The sequence below is a fragment of the Aquarana catesbeiana genome, linkage group LG03 (genome assembly GCF_042186555.1).
Source record: "Aquarana catesbeiana isolate 2022-GZ linkage group LG03, ASM4218655v1, whole genome shotgun sequence".
In the NCBI taxonomy this organism is placed as follows: domain Eukaryota; kingdom Metazoa; phylum Chordata; class Amphibia; order Anura; family Ranidae; genus Aquarana; species Aquarana catesbeiana.
The window spans coordinates 283,748,756-283,769,930 of record NC_133326.1 but is presented as its reverse complement, the minus strand read 5'-3'; the positions used below and the strand labels follow the sequence as shown (position 1 = coordinate 283,769,930).

General features: G+C 41.6%; 1 protein-coding gene across 3 annotated transcripts in view; it reads right to left on the bottom strand.

Moving 5' to 3' along the window:
* LOC141132124 (early endosome antigen 1-like) overlaps positions 1-21,175 on the bottom strand; it is a 186,968-nt gene that overhangs the window by 69,228 nt on the left and 96,565 nt on the right. For all 3 annotated transcript variants that reach the window (XM_073620180.1, XM_073620181.1, XM_073620183.1), the window contains 5 exons: positions 17,168-17,317; positions 11,475-11,594; positions 8,529-8,732; positions 4,465-4,665; positions 912-1,025 (listed from right to left, as the gene is read on the bottom strand). In XM_073620180.1, coding sequence (XP_073476281.1) covers positions 912-1,025; positions 4,465-4,665; positions 8,529-8,732; positions 11,475-11,594; positions 17,168-17,317 — 789 coding nt within the window. The remainder of the gene's footprint in view (positions 1-911; positions 1,026-4,464; positions 4,666-8,528; positions 8,733-11,474; positions 11,595-17,167; positions 17,318-21,175) is intronic.

Here is a 21,175-nt window from a genome sequence, read left to right as displayed (position 1 = left end):
GAATCTGCTAGTCTAACAAATTAAAGTGGCACTTCATCCATTTTTACAAACAAACAATCTTTGCTCCACTGGTTTCCTGTCCCCTTTGGGAAAAAAAATTTTTTTTTTGCTACAAACAGCATCTCCTCCTCCTTCCTTCTGCTTTAGAGTTAAACTGCAGCTTTTGGGATATTAGGTTTTACATTAAAGAATAAAAGCAGACCATGGTAAGCACCTCTGTTAGTGGTAAATGGTTTGTCTCAACACTCTGTCTCTTTTGCTTCAAGGTTCAATTATTATTTTTTTAATAAAACATATACTTACCTGCTCTGTGTAATGGTTTTGCACAGAGCAGCCCTATCTACCTACCCTGGCCCCTCCCCTATGCTAAGTTCTACCATAACAAGCTGCTTGCTTTGGGAGGGCACTCATGCATGCTCACTCCCAAGCCGCCTCTGTGCACATGTGTGCTTGGCCCCACCCCTTGCTCTCTTCTCACTGGCTGTGATTGACAGCAGTGGGAGCCAATGATGAGGAAGAGACCTGGGAGAGGTTCTGCGGGATCGGGCACAAGTGAGTATTAAAGGGGGGCGGGGGGGGGGGGGGCTGCAGGGGGAGCTGCACACAGAAGGTTTTTTACCTTCATGCATAAAAAACACTTTAACCTGAACCCTTAAAATTAGCCTCTAATAATTAATCTCCCTAAAACTTTACCCTAAAAATAAACCCCAATACCTAAAATAAACTCTTTAATCCTAACACTCACATAAGCCCTAAAAAAATTTCCCCAACACTTTAACAACTGGAGCGCAGAAGAACTGACACATTACATTTCCTCACTGAAATTCAATCTTCCAATCCTAAAAACGAATGATCCACAAGCAATAACAAACCGATGTACAGATGCATGGAAGTAATCAGATTATCTTTACCTGTTGCTTATCTTGTAGTGCATTTTGAGCTGTATCCAAATGATTTTGCAGGTCAACCCTTTGTGCAGTTTTTGCAGCTTCCGCTGATAACAGTAGCTCCGTCTTTGCCTTGAGCTATTGTTTGAAAACATTAGAGAAATAAGTAACTGAAAATCACTGTTGAGCATTATGTATACTTTAAGCAGAACTATCCTAATTTAAGGGCTTGTTCCCACCATGTGCGATGACCTACATTAAGCTGCATGGATCCAAGCAGGCTCACCACAAGAGCACACAGAAAACAATAGTTTTTGTTATGTGCACTGAGGCAGGTTGTGGTGTGTTGTGTAAAAACGCAGAAAGGCCGAAATTTTGTCCAACAACAATTCAACTTATGTCAGTGCATCTTACTACATTGCAGCTCCACTGCAGTGCATAGAGATGAAAGAAATGTAATTAATACGTTTTCAAAAAAGGCAAGGCACAGTTTTAGCGTGCGGGTTGGCGTGTCCCAAAGGAAAGCTCAAGTTAGAAATGTGCAATTAGCATTAATAAAGGCATAATCAACACATTTACTTAAAATTCATTTATATCCTGCCTACTAGCACATTCATAAGGGTTTTATGGCATGTACAAATTCTTATTTTCTTCTCATCCATCGAGGGACACACAGATCTTGTACTGTTGGGCTGTTAAAAAGCAGTCCACCGGAGGAGTGGGCAACAAAGAAAATGTCAACAAGCTTACAAAAAAAAAATTTAAAAAAATGGAACTAGGGACTGCTTACAGCCAAGAGCCGTTTTGGAGGGCCTAATGACATCAGATGAGGCATGAACATCCACCAGGTAAAACCTGGAGAACACGTGAACAGAAGTCAAGGTTAGACCCTCACAAATCTGAGAAACAGTAGCCTGATGTTAAAAGAGCCAAGAGGCATTTACAGGTTTAGTGGAGTGTGCCTCAACAGGAAAGGGTAGCACCTCATCCATAAGACCATAAGCTTGAATGATGGTCTCTCTGAGCCACTGTGAAGTAGCGAAATGAGAATCTGATTCACCTTTAAGCCCCTTACACACGGGTCGAATGTCGAGTGGCATCGGCCGGTTCAATAGAAACCACCTGACATTTGGCCTGTGTGTATTGTAGTCGGTTCAACAGAAGCCGGCTGCTTGGCTAGGCATAGGGGCATGACTGAAAAAGGTCTGCCGACCAGCTCCCTATCAGCTGGAGTGTTCTGTTTGGGGCGTGTCCTGCTATCAGAACACAACAGCAGGGGAGACCGATGTACTAACATCAGATTGTTAGTACAGCAGCTCCAACCTGAGCTGTCAGTTCTTTTTACATTCAGCCCCTGGCAAAAAAACTATCAGTGTGTACTAGGCTTTACTGGGACCATCAGGAATGTGAGAGAGTGTCAATCTTTCTGAAGGAAACAGTGGCTACAAGATAAACTCTCACAGACTGAACTACACCCAAGCAATGGAAAGAGATCTCCTTCTGATGAACTGGACCCAGACAGAGAGATGGAAGAATGATGTCCTAGTTGGAGTGAAAGGTTGAATCTACCTTTGACAGAAAGGAGGTTCTGGGCCTCAACGTCTTTTTTTTTTTTTTTTTTTTTTTTTTTATGAAAAGGCAAGAAATGTTTCTTTAAGGCTGCCAGCTTAGGCACTAACCATGCAGAGATGATGGCAAATATGTGAATAAGAGTGGAAAAAGGAATATCCCTTGGATTCAAAAGGTGGTTTTTGAATTGCAGAGGGAACAAATTCAGATCCCAGGCATCCCATTGAAATATGTGCAAGGTCTGGACAGTCGGAGCTACATATTTCACTAAAGCCTGTGTTTCCCTAGTTGAAAGTCTTTTAGATATTCCCACTATGTGTATGTCCTAAGAGCATAGCACGGATAGCACAGGAGCCAGCACCTTGGTGAACACCAGAAATGAAAAAAAATAAGACCACAAACTGGAATTGCAGTGGAGCCAGAGCAAAACATAGGAATAGCCGATGTGCTGGAGAAATGGGGGCTTTTCTTGGTCTCTATCAAGGGGTAAATCAGGCCAGATTGAGCCCTATGCTTCTGTTGCTAAGATGAGTCCTCTTGCCACCTTGCATCCTTGATGAGGACATGCAGAGGCACTTTTTACATGAAGGCGCCACAGACAACACTTTAGCTAAAAAGTCCTGTTCATGTTCACTGACAGGAGACTAACACAGCAAATGAGGTTGCTCAAGGTTGCAGGCATGAGTTAAAATGCTCTATGACCAAGGGATCAACTGCCATAGTGTTGAAATCCTTTCTAATAGTAAGACCAGTCTGTTAGAGTTAAGCGGATCAAAGACATTCTTAAGACAGGTTGCAGTGCAGGACCTCTGCCAGTGAGGACAGAGCTCTGGAAATGCTCTCTAATTGCTTGTCAGTGGGGTCCTTAAAAACAAGTTCATCCTCCACTAGGATCTTGTCAGTATGTTTTCAGCATCCATAAAGGAAGACTGAACAGCGGGTGCACCGCAAGGGTCTTGAAGATCTTAGTGCTTCAAAGGATCCTAGATAGGGGACAGCACTGGCAGAGCCTACAGGCTGATCCTCAGATGTAAAAGCTGCATATAGAGACTAGCTCAAGCAGTGATGTAGCAAAAATCTTGAATGAAGAAAAAATATCTAGTATTAAAGGTCCATTTACACCCAATGGCCATCTGATCCGATCCGCTAGATGGATGGGGAACGGGTCCCCATTCGTCTGTTTTTAGCAGATAGGATTGGATCGAATGTCGGTGGTGTCGACAAACACGTCCATTGACACCCACCGCCCCATAGAAGAGACTGGAGGGTCCGATCGGGTCTGCTAGAATAACTGACAGGCAGACCCCATTAAGGTCCGCCTCTTTGAAAGGGCCCTAAAGGCCTTCAATAAGTAACAAAAGCATCTTGCACACTAAAGCAGTCAGGTTATCGTGCAAGCTACCAAAATATCTTGTTGCAAATGTTTAGCAGGCTGCTCCAAAACATAGCACAATATAAAAGCTAAACATTTCCCCTGTCACCTATAACACATAATACATTCCTTAATACAAGTCCAAATATAGAAAAAGAAATCAGACATACGGTAATTGCTCAGACGTTCCTTTTTTTGCTGCTAATAAAGATGCTTTATGTTTTATGACAGCTGTTGAAGTCATTGCAAAGATGTCAGACTACTTCTAAAATTAATAATTGGGTGAGCCTCTGCAGCTTGATCTAAATTTGCTAATTAAATAACCTAGGATGGGGGGGGGATGCGGTCATTAGTATTGCACTCAGAATAGTACATTTGCTTAGTCTTACCATAACAGAATATTGAATTTTTTCTAGCACATTGTTGGTAATTGTAAAGTCTGAATATCACAACATGGTTTCCATTATATCATTATTTAAAATGGTTCATTTAATGGCTTGAAAAATAAAAACACAAATGACTAGAAAATGTTTTCTTTAATAGGCAATATAGCAAATGCAGTCCTCTCAAATGATTAAACAGAAATGAGTTCTCATTCCTCTGTAAGAACATTAATGAAAAGAGCCTTCAGAATACCTGTAAGTCGAGCTGGCCAATTTTCTCTTTGCTCTCATTCAGCTGGCTATTAAGCTCCCCTAAGGTGGTCTCTAGAGACAGGACACGGTCTTGTGATGCTCGAAGCTGAGACTTCTGCTCCTGCACTTGTTCATGTAAATCCTCTTGTGCCTGTTTGTGACTTTCTGATTGGTTCTTCAACTTCTCTGTTAACTGTGTGACCTATTACAGGTAAACAGCAACACGTGTGGGTATTAGGTAAAGGAATACATACTTGCATGGGTGAATCTGGCTTCAATAACCTGAGCCATAGACCCAGAATCCGCACATAGACCAGGAAAGTCAGAATTAATTCATAGCACCTAATATACCTAAATACCAATTACTCTGTGCCTTAAAAAGTACTGAAGCCATTGTATAAGCAGAACAGTCAGACATCAATTATATTTTCCACTGGAACAGCACCATAAAATATTCCTCATCACCAGTACCAGAATACATTTCAAAATTAGTACTATAATAATATACCCCCCACACACCATAATAGGATCACTTAGCGTTCGTACAATATTATTCAACAGCACAATCCTATCCACAAGCTCTACAGTAATATCTTCCATCATCTTTAACGTGATCCATGTCTTTTTTTTTTTTTTTTTACCACTGGCAACAAAAGTGAGTACACCCCTAAGTGAAAATGTCCAAATTGGGCCCAATTAGCCATTTTCCCTCCCTGGTGTCATGTGACTCATTAATGACAAAGTCTCAGGTGTGAATGGGGAGCAGGTGCGTTATCGCTCTCGCTCTCTCATACTGGTCACTGGAAGTTCAACATGGCACCTCATGGCAAAGAACTCTCTGAGGATCTAAAAAAAAAGAATTGTTGCTCTACATAAAGATGGCCTAGGCTATAAGAAGATTGCCAAGACCCTGAAACTGAGCTGCAGCATGGTGGCCAAGACCATACAGCAGTTTAACAGGACAGGTTCCACTCAGAACAGGCCTCGCCATGGTCGACCAAAGAAGTTGAGTGCACGTGCTCAGCGTCATATCCAGAGGTTGACTTTGGGAAATAGATGTATGAGTGCTGCCAGCATTACTGCAGAGTTTGAAGGGGTGGGGTCAGCCTGTCAGTGCTCAGTCGATACACCGCACACTGCATCAAATTGGTCTGCATGGCTGTCGTCCCAGAAGGAAGCCTCTTCTAAAGATGATGCACAAGAAAGCCCGCAAACAGTTTGCTGAAGACAAGAAGACTTAGGACATGAATTACTGGAACCAAGTCCTGTGGTCTGATGAGACCAAGATAAATGTATTTGGTTTAGATGGTGTCAATCGTGTGTTGCAGCAACCAGGTGAGGAGTACAAAGACAAGTGTGTCTTGCCTACAGTTAAGCATGGTGGTGGGAGTGTCATGGTCTGGGGCTGCATGAGTGCTGCCGGCACTGGGGAGCTACAGTTCATTGAGGGAACCATGAATGCCAACATGTACTGCGACATACTGAAGCAGAGCATGATTCCCTTCCTTCAGAGACTGGGCCACAAGGCAGTATTCCAACATGATAACAACCCCAAACATCCCTCCAAGATGACCACTGCCTTGCTAAAGAAGCTAAGGGTAAAGATGATGGACTGGCCAGGCATGTCTCCAGACCTAAACCCTATTAAGCATCTCTGGGGCTTCCTCAAATGGAAAGTGGAGGAGCGCAAGGTCTCTAACATCCACCAGCTCCATGATGTTGTCATGGAGAAGTGGAAGAGGACTCCAGTGGCAACCTGTGAAGCTCTGGGGAACTCCATGCCCAAGAGGGTTAAGGCAGTGCTGGAAAATAGTGATGGCCACACAAAAGTTTGACACTTTGGGCCCAATTTGGACATTTTCACTTAGGGGTGTACTCACTTTTGTTGCCAGCGGTTTAGACATTAATGGCTGTGTGTTGAGTTATTTTGAGGGGACAGCAAATTTACTCTGTTATACAAGCTGTACACTCACTACTTTTCATTGTAGCAAAGTGTCATTTCTTCAGTGTTGTCACATGAAAAGATATAATAAAATATTTACAAAAATGTGAGGGGTGTACTCACTTTTGTGAGATTATATTTTTATATATATATATATATATATATATATATATAATATATATATATATATACACACACACACACACATATATATATATATATATATATATATATATATATATATATATATATATATATATATATATATATATATATGGTTTTTTTTGTTTGTTTTTTTAATGCTAAAGTATCTGGATCTGGCTTAGCATCAGCCCCTTGCAATCCCTGTACAGTAGAGCTCAGAATGGAGGAGGGAGAAGGAGCCAGTCAGCTTTTCTGTAGTGCTTATGTCATAACAAGGGCCATACTGATAGGAGCAGGGGAAGGACAAGACCTACAATACTTAAAGTGTAAATACCCCCCCCCCCCAATCGTTTTCAGCCAAGGAAGCTGCCATCTTTACCTGTTTAATCTACAACTGCCATGATGCTGCACATGTGATCAGTTATGACACCAGCCATTGGATGGTTTGGCAGTCTGGTTGAGAGCACAACCAATGGGAGCATTACATTTCCGGCACGTGCTGGAAATTAAACTGTTTTATGGACGGGTTTACTTCCGCTTTAATTGCAGCAGATACAAATAGGACTGTCTACTATGCCAAAGCCGGCATTTACTCGGGAGTGGGAGTGTGACCTTGAGTTGGAGTTCTTAGTGGAACAAATAACACACACTCTAGCGCCATGGTATCCAGGACCAAGGAGACTAACTATAAGCTCTTGATGCATTGGTACTGGGTATCTGCAGCTCTGTCAGGTCTCGGTCGCAGATCATTGCTGGCGCTGATGTTGTTACAGGGGCACACTCCTTCACCTCTGGTGGAAATGCCCTGCAATTCGCCCTTTCTAGTTAGACATCAAAACTCAGATAAAGGACGCTCTTGGGGTCCCGACGACTTATACCCATCTACTGGAAACGTCCACAAGTGCCCACTAGAGAGGAAAGTGGCTGAGATCAAGGAGGCAGAGGAGTGGGTAGCAACGTGTAAGGACAGACGTGAGCGCTTTACTAGTATTTGGGCACCTTGGCAGGTGTACAATACTGATCCTGAGCCAGTGCCATCCAGCCTGGAGGTTGCTTTGTTGGAGTTGGCAGATCCCCTCGTTGAGAGTACCTACTTGACTTGTGCAGCTAATACCTGAACCTGTCTCCGCACTCATGTCCAATGTTTTTTTTTTTTTTTTTTAATTCTTTCACAGCGATCCGGATCATTGTGTGCAATTATGTTTTATGTTGTGTTTTTGTTTAAATTTGTGTTTTCGTTGTGCTATGTATATTGCACTGGGTGACACAGCTGACCTATGGTTTCCCTACATTAGCGGCGATGGGCCTTGGTGGCATTACCCCTGGATGGAGGTTTGATGGAGGCTTCATTGCCCCCCCTCCTCCGGTGGTGGTGCCGGTGGGATCCCCTGTGGCCGCTTCATGGTGAGACGCCCTGAGGTGCTAGAATTGGCCCTCAACATGGGGCTCGTGTTTTATATACCCCTAGTTTTCCTTTCCTTCCTTTTTATGTCCTGTTTTTGTACCTATATATGCCGATGCATTTACCCCTGTTATTTTAATTGCAAGCCCTCATAAGTAGGGCATTGTTGGCTATGCTGTGTTCTCTGTTTTACAAATAAAGATAACATTAAAGAAAAAACAGGACTGTCTAAATTTCAGAAGTACAAATCATTTGGCAGATAAAACAGCTTCCTTATACAGCATGCATTTCATTTAATTAGCAGTTTGCCTTGAGTCCAGCATTAACAGCATTCACCTAACAGTGCCTTCTTTAGGTTGTTTTGTTTATAAATTCCTTTCTGCTCCACAAAGACCCTAAGCCCAAGGCTCTATACATAAATCAACTAGAAAAAAAGTAAACTACAGAAAAATAGAAAAGGCATCCTAACGAAGAGGGACAGAATACATACCTGATTAAGTCTCTCAATATAAGAGTGCTTTGGGTATAATGAAAATGTTAACCAATTAACTGGTAACAAAATTAGTCTGCCAAATACCTGTTCTTGCAGAGTGTGGTTCTTCTCTTGCAGTTGGTTAAGAACAGCAGTCTCTCCTTCACCTGCTTGAATTTTAGCATAAAGATCTTCACGCTCCTTCTCAAGCAGGGAAATATTTTTTTTGCTCTTCTCCAGTAAGGCCTCTAGGTTTTGGATCTTTTGGTCTTTGTCCCCAATCTGACGTAACACTTGCTCAAGATCATTCTAAAAGGTCCATGTTAAAGGTGATAATGTTAGTTCCCTTACTGAAGATTTTACTCATTTCAAAATTACTTTTAACAAAGTTCATATTATCTCTGAAAAGATAGGAAACTGTCTTTTGCTTAAACATTTGCAAACATTTGTAGAACTCCACTTGGAAAGGTCGCCGCTGCCAGTAACATGGGCTGCAGCACCAATGCAGACACAGCTTTTTTGAGTACGCAGGTAAATACTCCCCTATCCACTTATTTCCATTCAGGGATTTCAGTATTTATATTTCAAGTGTATAGTGCAAAATGGAGGTCAAGCAGCTTGTATCCTTTAAACAAATGAGTGCAGCTGATTCTGAAACGTGAGGTAGAGTGCCTTGAAAAAGTATTCAATCCCCCTTGAAATTTTCCACATTTTGTCATATTACAACCAAAAAAGTAATTGTATTTTATTGTAATAGCCCAACATAAACTGGCACATAAACTGTGACGTAGAAAGAAAATGATAAATGGTTTTTAAAACTTTTTTACAAATAAATATGTAAAAAGTGTGGTGTGCATTTGTATTCAGCCCCCCTGAGTCAATACTTTGTAGAACCACCTTTCACTGCAATTACAGCTGCAAGTTTTTTTGGGGATGTCTCTACCAGCTTTGCACATCTAGAGAGTGACATTTTTGTGCCCATTCATCTTTGCAAAATAGCTCAAGCTTTGTCAGACTGGATGGAGAGCATCTGTGAACTGCAATGTTCAAAGTCTTGCCACATAATTGGATTTAGGTCTGGACTTTCACTGGGCCATTCTAACACATGAATATGGTTTGATCTAAACCATTCCATTGTAGCTCTGGTTGTATATTTAGAGCCCATTCACACAGGGACGACTTGTCAGGCGACCTATTCGCCTGACAAGTCGCCTCCCGTTCTGTACAATGGAACCGTTCTAATCGGAGCAACGCAAGTCGCTCCGACTTAGAAAAAGGTTCCTGTACGACTTTGGGGGCGACTTGGGGCGACTTGCATAGACTTCTATACAGAAGTCGTTTTGCAAGTCGCCACGGAAGTCGTTTGCAGGTCGCCTCGCTGAGGCGACCTGCAAGTCGTGTTGCCCCTGTGTGAATGGGGTCTTAGGGTCCTTGTTCTGCTGGAAGGTGAACCTCCGGCCCAGTCTGAAGTCTTTTGCAGACTCTAACAGGATTTCTTCTAAGATTGTCCTGTATTTGACTCCATCCATCTTCCCATCAACTCTGACCAGCTTCCCTGTCCCTGCTGAACAAAAAGCATCCCCACAATATGATGCTGCCACTGCCATGTTTCACGGTGAGGATGGTGTGTTCGGGGTGACGTGCAGTGTTGATTTTTCGCCACACGTTTTGCTTTTAGGCCAAAAAGTTCAATTTTGGTCTCATCTAACCAGAGCACCTTCTTCTACATGTTTGCTGTGTCCCCCACATGGTTTCTCGCAAACTGCAAACGGGACTTCTAATGGCTTTCTTTCAACAATGGCTTTCATCTTGCCACTATTCCATAATGGTCAGATTTGTGGAGTGCACGACCAATAGTTGTCCTGTGGACAGATTCTCCCACCTAAGCTGTGGATCTCTGCAGCTCCTCTAGAGTTACCATGGGCTCCTGGCTGCTTCTCTGATTAATGCTCTCCTTGCCCAGCCTGTCAGTTTAGGTAGACGGCAATGTCTTGGTATGTTTGCAGTTGTGCCATACTCTTTCCATTTTAGAATGATGGATTGAATGGTGCTCCATGAGATATTCAAAGCTTGGGATATTTTTTTATAACTTAACTCTGCTTTAAACTTCTTCACAACTTTATTTATCCCTGACATGTCTGGTGTGTTCCTTGGCCTTCATGATGTTGTTTGTTCCCTAAAGGTTCTCTAACAAACCTCTGAGGGCTTTCACAGAACAGCTTTATTTATACTGAGATTAAAATACACACAGATGGGCTCTGTTTACTAATTAGGTGACTTCTGAAGGCAATTGGTTCCACTGGATTTTAGTTAAGGGTATCAGAGTAAAGGAGGCTGAATACAAATGCCCGCCCCACTTTTCAGATATTTATTTGTAAAAAACGTTGAAAACGATTTATCATTTTCCTTTCACTTCATAATTGTGCGCCACTTTGTGTTGGTCTGTCACATAAAATACATTTACGTTTTTGCGTGTAACATGACAAAATGTGGAAAATTTCAGGGGGTATGAAAACTTTTTCAAGGCACTGTATTTGTAAAGCATCTCTTTTATAGAGGGTGCAGGGAAAGCACGGATTAAAAGTGCACTTTGCACCAAAGGAGACATTTGATTTAAAGGAATCACTGCTGCACTTACTAAAGATTGATGAAATACATAAGTTACACACTTTGGACTGATTTAAAGCACTTTATTTTTTTTTTATTTATGCATAGAAGAAAAAAAAAAGAGAACTGTTGGTTTATTGCACTGATGATTTAAAGAGTGCACAAATGGCTGTGACAATTATTGTTGCACATACAGAATTGAGGTTTACGCTGTATATATTATGGCTTTAAACTGGAAAATTTTGTATTTTTTGCTCTGTTGACAATGGTAACCAAAACCAAAAACAGGTTGAATTTCCCCAATGGGGACACAGACAACAATTAAAAAAAAAAAAAAAAAAAAAAGATTCAAACCTCCCAAAATGGAAATAATGCATCCATCTTATGCACCAATTGGCCATACAAAGAGAAAATGTGATTAGGAATAAGTGGAGTCTTGTTTACCTGTGCTTCTCTCAGTTTGGACGTAGTGGTCTGTTGAGCAGTCTGTTGCTCTTGGTGCTGTTGTTTTAATTTCTCCAGCTGATGCTGTAAGTCAGTTGATGTAGTGATTTTTTCTTTTAGCTGTAGAATCAATCAGTATACACTATGTGTAAGTCCACAGAGGTTATATAAAACATGTAAGAAAAAAAAAAAAAATCTATAGGGTTTCTGAGGTTTCGAATTTATATTGACACTTTGCTGTTTGGGCAACACTATTCCAACAGTGCTACCCTTTATCAAACACAGACACAAGAAATCTATATTAAGACAATACAAAGGCTACCAATACAGAATTTCCCTTTTGACAAAGCTAGTTGCCTGGCTGTTATTTTGATCAAAAAGCTTCAATACTTTGATCTGGAATAAGTAAAAGGGCGAGTAGGTAGATGAGGCATTCAAACTATTCTGACTTCACTAGCTTCATGCTTATTTCAGATCAGTGAATCAGAAAACATCGAGACTAGACACAGCCAGACAACTAACATTTTCAGAAGGAAGTCAATTATGTCGACCTCCATATTTCACTCAGTAATAGTTTCCTTTAAAGAGTTTTTTTTGCTTGTTACCATTCCATAAGCAAGATAAATATTTTCACCGTACCACAACAATTAGTGAGTTTGCCACATCCCTGTGTACATAGAAAATTTGGATAACCCCCAATTGGTACTTTAAATTGGCAACAATACTATGGATTATATAAAGATCGTTTTATTTATACAAAATTAAAAAAAAAATATAAAAAATCATCACAAGATGGCAGACTCTGCCAGATTGGATGGTGTGCCCTACGGACCCCCCTTACACAGCATAAGGAGCGATAGACATTATCTCAATGCAGCTCCTATCATTGACTTAGGTCCTTTGCAAAAGCCTGACCTGACCTTTATCACGAGACCCTTATTAGAGCTTGTACCTAGCTGTACATCCTCTTGCCTAATGTACTGGTGACACGCTATTGCCTGTTGGCTATGACACTCTCAATCATGAGATTAAACTAGACCTCCATATACGCCATCCACTGACAACGAGAATTCCTTTCTTCTTTTCTTGCCTGAATATTCTGTGTACACGATTGCTGTTCCATTCACCATATCTTGAATCAAAATTCTCCTATATAAATACCCCTGATGAAAGGGCTTTAATCCTGAAACGCGTCGGCTACCGGAAAGCTTTTCTTGGACGTTGGCTACCAGAAAGTTACATAGTTACACAGTGGGTGAGGCTGAAAAAAGACACAAATCCATCAAGTCCAACCTATGTGTGTGATTATATGTCAGTATTACATTGTATATCCCTGTATGTTGTGGTCGTTCAGATGCTTATCTAATAGTTTTTTAAACTATCGATGCCCCCCCCGCTGAGACCACAACCTGTGGAAGGGAATTCCACATCCTTGCCGCTCTTGCAGTAGAACCCTCTACATAGTTTAAGGTTAAACCTTATTTCTTCTAATTTTAATGAGTGGCCACGTGTCTTGTTAAATTCCCTTCCGCAAAAAAGTTTTATCCCTATTGTGGGGGTCACACCAGTATGGTATTTGTAAATTGAAATCATATCCCCTCTCAAGCGTCTCTTCTCCAGAGAGAATAAGTTCAGTGCTCGCAACCTTTCTTCATAACTAATGTCCTCCAGACCCTTTATTAGCTTTTTTGCCCTTCTTTGTACTTGCTCCATTTCCAGTACATCCTTCCTCAGGACTGGTGCCCAGAACTGGACAGCATACTCCAGGTGCGGCCGGACCAGAGTCTTGTAGAGTGGGAGAATTATCGCTTTATCCCTGGAGTTAATCCCTGGAGTTAATCCCTTTTTCATGCCAATATTCTGTTTGCTTTGTTAGCAGCAACTTGGCATTGCATGCCATTGCTGAGCCTATCATCTACTAGGACCCCCAAGTCCTTTTCCATCCTAGATTCCCCAGAAATTCCCCCCCTAGTGTATAGATTGCATTCATATTTTTGCCACCCAAATGCATTATTTTACATTTTTCTACATTAAACCTCAATTGCCATGTAGTTGCCCACCCCATTAATTTGTTCAGATCTTTCTTGCAAGGTTTCCACATCCTGCAGAGAAGTTATTGCCCTGCTTAGCTTAGTATCCTTCGCAAATACAGAGATTTAACTGTTTACCCTATCCTCCAGGTTGTTTATGAACAAATTAAATAGGATTGGTACCAGCACAGAACCTTGGGGGACCACGCTAGCCATCCCTGACCATTCCCATTTAACACCACCCTCTGAACTCGCCCTTGTAGCCAGTTTTAAATCCATGTACTCACCCTATGGTCCATGCCAAAGGACCTTATTTTGCACAGTAAAGTTTATGGGTACCGGTGTCAAATGCTTTTGCAAAATCCAGATACACCACGTCTACGAGCCTTCCTTTATCTACATGGAAACTCACCTCCTCACAGAAAGTTAATAGATTGGTTTGGCAAGAATGATTCTTCATGAATCCATGCTGATTACTGCTAATGATACCGTTTTCATTACTAAAATCTTGTATATAGTCCCTTATCATCCCCTCCAAGGGCTTGCATACTATTGATGTTAGGCTAGCTGGTCTGTACTTCCCAGGGATATATATTGGGTCTTTTTTAAATATTGGTGCTAATTACTGATTACTGCTAATGATACCGTTTTCATTACTAAAATCTTGTATATAGTCCCTTATCATCCCCTCCAAGGGCTTGCATACTATTGATGTTAGGATAACTGGTCTGCACCCTTACATTTCTTGTTGCATTCTTTATAAAGTTTGAATGCTGATGATGATCCCTCAACCTTGTATATTTTGAAGGCCTTCTCTTTTGCTCTGCATTTTTACAATGGCAATAAGCCATCCAGGACTTTTGTTCGCTCTTTTAAATTTATTACCCAATGGGATGCACTGGCTAATGCCTTTATTTAATATGCTCTGAACCCATCTCCTTCGTGTTCTTTGTTCCTAAGATTTTATCCCAATTTATATCTTTTAGCAAGGTTCGTAGTTTAAGAAAGTTGGTTTCCTAAATTTCCCCATGTTTCCACATCTGTGATCAGGTCTGTATTGTTGGTAATCAGTAGATATAGTAACGCTTTATTTCTAGTTAGTGCGTCTACCATGTGACCCATGAAAATTGTCCTGCAAGACATTTAGGAACTGGCGAGCCTAATAGGGCGTACACACGGTCGGACTTTGTTCGGACATTCCGACAACAAAATCCATGGATTTTTTCTGACGGATGTTGGCTCAAACTTGTCTTGCATACACACGGTCACACAAAGTTGTCGGAAAATCCGATCGTTCTGAACGCGGTGACGTAAAACACGTACGTCGGGACTATAAACGGGGCAGTGGCCAATAGCTTTCATCTCTTTATTTATTCTGAGCATGCGTGGCACTTTGTCCGTCGGATTTGTGTACACACGATCGGAATTTCCGACAACGGATTTTGTTGTCGGAAAATTTTATCTCCTGCTCTCCAACTTTGTGTGTCGGAAAATCCGATGGAAAATGTCCGATGGAGCCCACACACGGTTGGAATTTCTGACAACACACTCCGATCGGACATTTTCCATCGGAAAATCCGACCGTGTGTACGGGGCATTAGACAAATGCGTGGTTCCCTCCGCCCAGTCTATGCCTGGATAATTAAAATCCCCCATTATGATAACACTTCTCATCCTTTCTGCTAATCCAAATTGTGATAGGAGGTCCACCTCCCCCTCCTCCCTCAGGTTAGGGGGCCTATAGCATACTCCCAGTATTATTTTCCCCTTAGCTTTATCCCTTTGGAGCTCTACCCATAAGGATTCCACCTCCTCCCTAGGTCCCTTAGCGATGTCATCTCCCACATTCACCTGTACATTATTCTTGATATACAGGCATACCCCTCCCCCTTCTTTACCCTCTCTATCCCTGCGATAAAGAGTATACCCTTGAATGGTTGCCAGCCAATCATGAGAGCTGTTGAACCAAGTCTCTGAAATTCCACCAAAATCCAAATCCTCCTCGTACAACAGTATCTCTAGTTCACCCATCTTGTCCGCTAGGCTCCTGGCATTGGTGAACATGCCACGTAGTTTAGACAGAAAGTATTTTTCGGATACTGTAGTTAAACTACTTAATATAAGTACTGTTGTATGAGGAGGATTTGGATTTTGCAACACATTGTGTTAATTGTAGTTGTGTTTTATGTCTATGTATGTTTTAGCAATCATCTTGTGATGATTTTTTATATTTTTTTCATTTTGTATAAATATAAAGATTTTTATATAATCCATAGTGTTGTTGTCAATTTAAAGTCCCAATTGGGGGTTATCCAATTTTTCTATTCCATAAGCAAGGGTCATCATTCAATTAACAGGTAAAAAGTTTTATCTGGACTAGGAAATGTAATTAAAGATTTCACCTCCAGCATGAGCTTTGTAGAAAATATTTGAGAACACAAACTTTGTGTGGATCAGAGACAAAATAAAGTGTGGAACTGCACCAAGAAGTGGCAAAAGCAACTAACAAACACTGTAAAAACAATGCTTAAAAAGGTAATGTCCATTTACACCAAGGGCATGTTATTTCCACTGACCCTTTCTCCAAAATGCACATGTGTATTCACAGATATGCGCTTTGGTGCCTCAAAGGGTCAAGCCTGTTTTATACTGCGCTAAAGTGCATTGGGGCACATTAGAAATTAATGGAAGCACCTCAGATACACATGCAAAACATGTATTTCATACATCTGTGCACAATAAAATTTGATATGTGTACATCCTGCACACACATCTCATTAGCCATAGAGGAATTCTGGATTCCCAGCCAGCGGTGGCCCCAAAAGAAAAGGCCTCGTCTCCAAGCAAAGTCAACAAATTTTTGCAGTGAAGTGGGGGCAATTTGAATAAAGGGTTCCTTTGTGTATCTAAAATGCTGAATATCTTGCCAGTAAAGATTTGCAGGGGTATTGCTTGAAGCATGGGCTTCTTCTTCCAATTGTGCACATTAAAGTGTGCTAGCGTAGGTGCAGAGTTCCTTTTAGCCCTGTTCACACTGATGCGATGTGGGAAACATATTGATTCCTGTGCGTTTCCTGCACCGCATAGCAATCGCAATGTGTTCATGCGATCTGCTGTGGGTTTCAATTAAAAGTTAATAACACCCCAAAAGCAGCTCTCAAAATTCAGTGCGTTTGACTGAACCGAATCGCATAAGTACGAACACCCATGCCGGTTCCAGTGTGAACAAAAAAAAGCTGCCTGCACCTTTCTCATGTGGATGCGGTGCGATTTGAGCCATTTAAAATCAATGGGCTCAAACCGCACAGAATCCCATGTGATTTAAACAGGAATGCGGTGCGATTCCCGCGGGAATCAGATGTGATGAGTCAGTGTGAACTGGGGCTTAATCTAAAACTATGTTTTTGCTTGCTAAAATGTTTTACATCAAAAGTGATGGATTTATGTCACAATTATAACTCCATTACTACTTGATGAACAAACATAGGGTAGTATGAAGTAATAAATAAGCTACAAAATTTTGCATTTGCAACAGCACACACATAATAAATATAGTAGAATGAGCTGATGTAAGATGTTCAGTGCTTTATAAAAAAGGTGAAGGGTACAAACATTAACAGCCAGGAAGCAGCTAGAAATACAGACATAAGTAAACACACAGACCTGCTCCTCGGCACGTGAAAGCTTGAGCTGTAAATCTGCCACCTGCTGTTCCTTGTCCATCAGTTTCTCAGCAGACAGCTGTCTCTGCTCTTTGAGCCTTCCATGAGCTTCCCCAAGCTGGCGCTCTGTCTCTAATAACTTGCTGTGGAGCTAAAAAAACATTGGATCAAGTGATCTGCTGGTACTTTCCATTGATTATTCACAAGTAAAATTGGAGTGGCATTTTGTAATACATGACTCAAACTCATAAACAGATGGCTTCTGAACCCACATTCAACAGGACAACAATTTTCAGAGCTGCTTTGAAATGCATATCTTTAAGATCTTGCTTTACTTTAAAGCATTAGTAAAATCCACTTTTTTATGTATAATTTATATTTAAAGGAGTTGTAAAGGCAGAAGGTTTTTTTTTTTAACTTAATGCATTATATACATTGAGAAAAAAACCTTGTGTGTAGCAGCCGCCCCAGTACCCCCTAATTACTTACCTGAGCCCCATCTCTATCCAGCGATCTCCACATATGTCCAAGCCATCTGGGACACTCCCCCTGATTGGCTGAGACACAGCAGCGGCTCCACTGGCTCCCATGGCTGTCAAAGTCAGTCAGCCAATCAGGGGCGAGAGAGGGGGCGGGGTCAGGGCTCAGTGTCTGAATGGAGTAACTTTGCCGACAAGTGCTCAGTACAGTTTGTTAGTTAGCCCATGTGTTACTTGCATAGCGCAAGTATTTCTTGAACCTGTTGCTCTCTGGAACCTCTAGTAACAGTACATAACAATAAGAGGAATTTTGACATACCTATAAATTCTATGTCTTGAAGTACAGTACAAGACACAGGCAAAGTATTCATAGATGAAAACTTTTGAGTATGCGCCCCTTGAGCCCACCCTACTCCATGGGTCCTCAGTTTTTTAGCAAGAAATGCAGAGCAACCAAGAAATGAAAGAAAGGGTGCCCTGTGTCCAGAAATGTACTCCAAGATATAAAAATTACAGTTAAGTCAAAATGTATCTTATCTTAATCATAAATAATAGGATACAGGCAAAGTTCTCATAGACCCTGGGACATCCCCAAGCAATGAATGAGAAGGGTGGGCAACAACTAGGCAAACAAACTGTGTCAACTGGCCCAACAACAGAAACAAGGGTTAACAGACCCAATTTCAGAGTGCCGCTGCAAAAACCTTGCAGACGAAAGATGCATCCGCAGAAGATCAGTCATCCAGCTAGTAGAAGAAGTAGAATTTTGAAAAGGTATGAACAGAGGACAGGGTGCCAGGTAGCCTTGCAGATTTGTGTTACAGAGGTATTGTGCCAAAATGGCCAAGAAACTCCCACGAATCTGGTGGAATTTGGATTGTAAAAGCACAAGAAGAGATATGTCCTTGAGAGTTTAAGCTCTAGTGATCAAAATTCTTATCTATCTCCCGATGGTGGACTTGGAAGAAGGGTCCCAAGCAAAGGATAAATAGGGATTCCGTCTATCAGATCAAAGCTGTAGCTTTGAGATAGATTCTCTCTGGTCTTCGGTGTAAGAACGACTCCTTAACAGGAGAGAGACACCAACTCAGAGATACGCCTGACAGACGTGATTAAAAACAAAATGGATACTTTGCAGGAGAGGTCATCTAAAGGAAGGGAGGGCGGGTTCTGCAGACCAGAGAGAACTAAGATGAGATCCAAAAGAAGTACAGGGTGCTACAATGGGGGCTTAATGTGATTACACCCTGAAGAAAAGTCTTTACAAGGGACAGTGAAGCCAGAAGTCTTCGAGCTTAAGGCCAATTCCTAGTCAAGACCTGATTGTAGGAAGACCAGTAAGCCAGGTACTGAATAAATTCTGAGACTAAAGTGACTGTGTTCACACCAGGCAAAGACGGATTTCCAGGTACAATAGTAGATGTTGCTGGAAGTGGCTTTTCTTACTTTTAGCAAGGTAGGAATTACAGGATCAGAGACCCTTCAATCTCTTAAGAACTGGGCTTCAACAGCCATGACACCAAAGCCAGAAACTGTAAGGCGGGATGAAATAAAGAGTGTCTTAAGATAACAGATCTTGTCTACTGGGAAGAGGCCAGTGATAGTCTGCTAGAACTCAGAGTATATCTGTGTACCAGTTTCTTCTAGTCCAGTTTAGTGCAATAAGAATCAACGTTTTCTTAAAATAGTCTGAACTGAGGCCAGGGAATTATCAAGGCATCTGAGGTTAGGGCTGGAGGATCTTTGGTTTTGGCTACAGGAGGATAGAAAATAGAATAACACTTGGCGTACCCCATTTCTGACATATCAGATTTAAGATGTCCGAGTGATCATTCACCTTGATTCACCATTCATCTTGATCCAAGCGGTGGCAGCTGAGGTAGTCTGCTTTCCAGATGTGGACTGCAGAGATCGCTGGAGAGTAAGTTTCTGTCCATGAGATTACCAGATCTGCTTCAAGGCTGCATGGTTCCAGATGCCCCTGTGATGTAGGCCACAGCATTGTCTGACTACACCCTGATTGGGTGTCTGCACAAATGGGCAGTTGTTGGATAGCAACATGGTTTAATATCTTACTTCTGGTATTTCACTTCCTGTTTGACACAGCCAGGTAGGAATGAAACACATCAAAGCTTTGTGATCAGAAGAACAATGCCTTGGCTCAAGCCCACCTACTGTGACATGTGTGAGTACAAGTTTCAAAGAGACCACTGCTGCCAAGATGTCTATTGAAGATCTGACACAGGGCTAATAGAGACGCTGGCCCTGGTGGACAATATAGCATGCTTCCTGGAGAATGGGCAGACATTTGGGAGGGATACCTCTCGGCAATGTATATTGGATAAAAGGCAAATGGGGGTGGCTACGAGTGGGCGTGTATGTTTGAATGAAAGGAACACACAGGCTTTTGTTCTTTCTCTTGGTTGCTGAGAAGCCTGCTGTAAGGGTGTCCCTCTGCTATCTTGGGACCTCGCTCTGACCGAGGGCTTGGGCCTATATTCCATGTGGCCCAGACCCCTTTTATCATCCAGAACCCGCAGAGGAAACCATGTGTGATAAGTATCTTTGATATTTCATTGTTGTTATATGTTGTAGAGATATGCTGTTAGTATAGTGTGTTCTGATTGTAAGCTATGTAACATTGTAATACCCTTTTAGTACTTTTATGATAGTTTCCTAACTCCTTGGGAAATAAAATAAGATATTGTTTTACTAGCAGCACCGTGTGTTTGGTTTCATAGCTAACCTGGTATTATTGTGATATTAACAATAGCATGTGCTCAGAGTTTAATAGACCAACTAATTATAGGAACTAGATAAATTAATACACAGATATAATATTAATAATTATATCGATTATTACAGCAGTCCAATGTTGCAGAGCTGTCTGAACTGCTCGTTGCTCCAGAAGGATGACAGGGAGCTTGGCTTCTGCAGGTGACCATGTTCTCTGAAGGACGAGGGACTGGAACATTCCTTCCCAGCCTGAAAGACTGGCAATGAAACTGGTTGTTATCCCTCTCCAGTGGCAGGGAAGGAAAGACTTTCCTATTGTTAAGGCTGGGCTTGAAATCCAATAAGATAGGGAGATCCTTGCTTGGCTGGACAGAAACATGGGTAGGTCGCAAAAGAAGGAGCATGCCTGTTTCAGATCAACAGGATTATGTGTTGGAGAGCTCTTGAATATTGATTTTGGGCAAATAGTACAGCCTCAAAGGAGGATACCATAAGGCTTAGAAAGCTCATGTGGAATCTCATTGTGGGAGGTCTCTTTGACCTCAATTCTCGAGCATGGGTTCTGAGAGACAGTTTGTTTTTTTTTCTGGAAGGAAAATCTATGCTTGGGATGTGTTGTCCTTTAGTACAATAAAAAGGTTTGAACAGAATCCTTTAAACCTGTCTTGTGAAGGAACTGGCACTGGAACAAGAGATGGTTCAGGGCATTCTGCAAATCTGTCCTTGGGCAGATTGTGCTTGATTTAAAAACGGTGAGAGGGTAGAGTTTGAAACTCTATTTTGTACTTCACTGA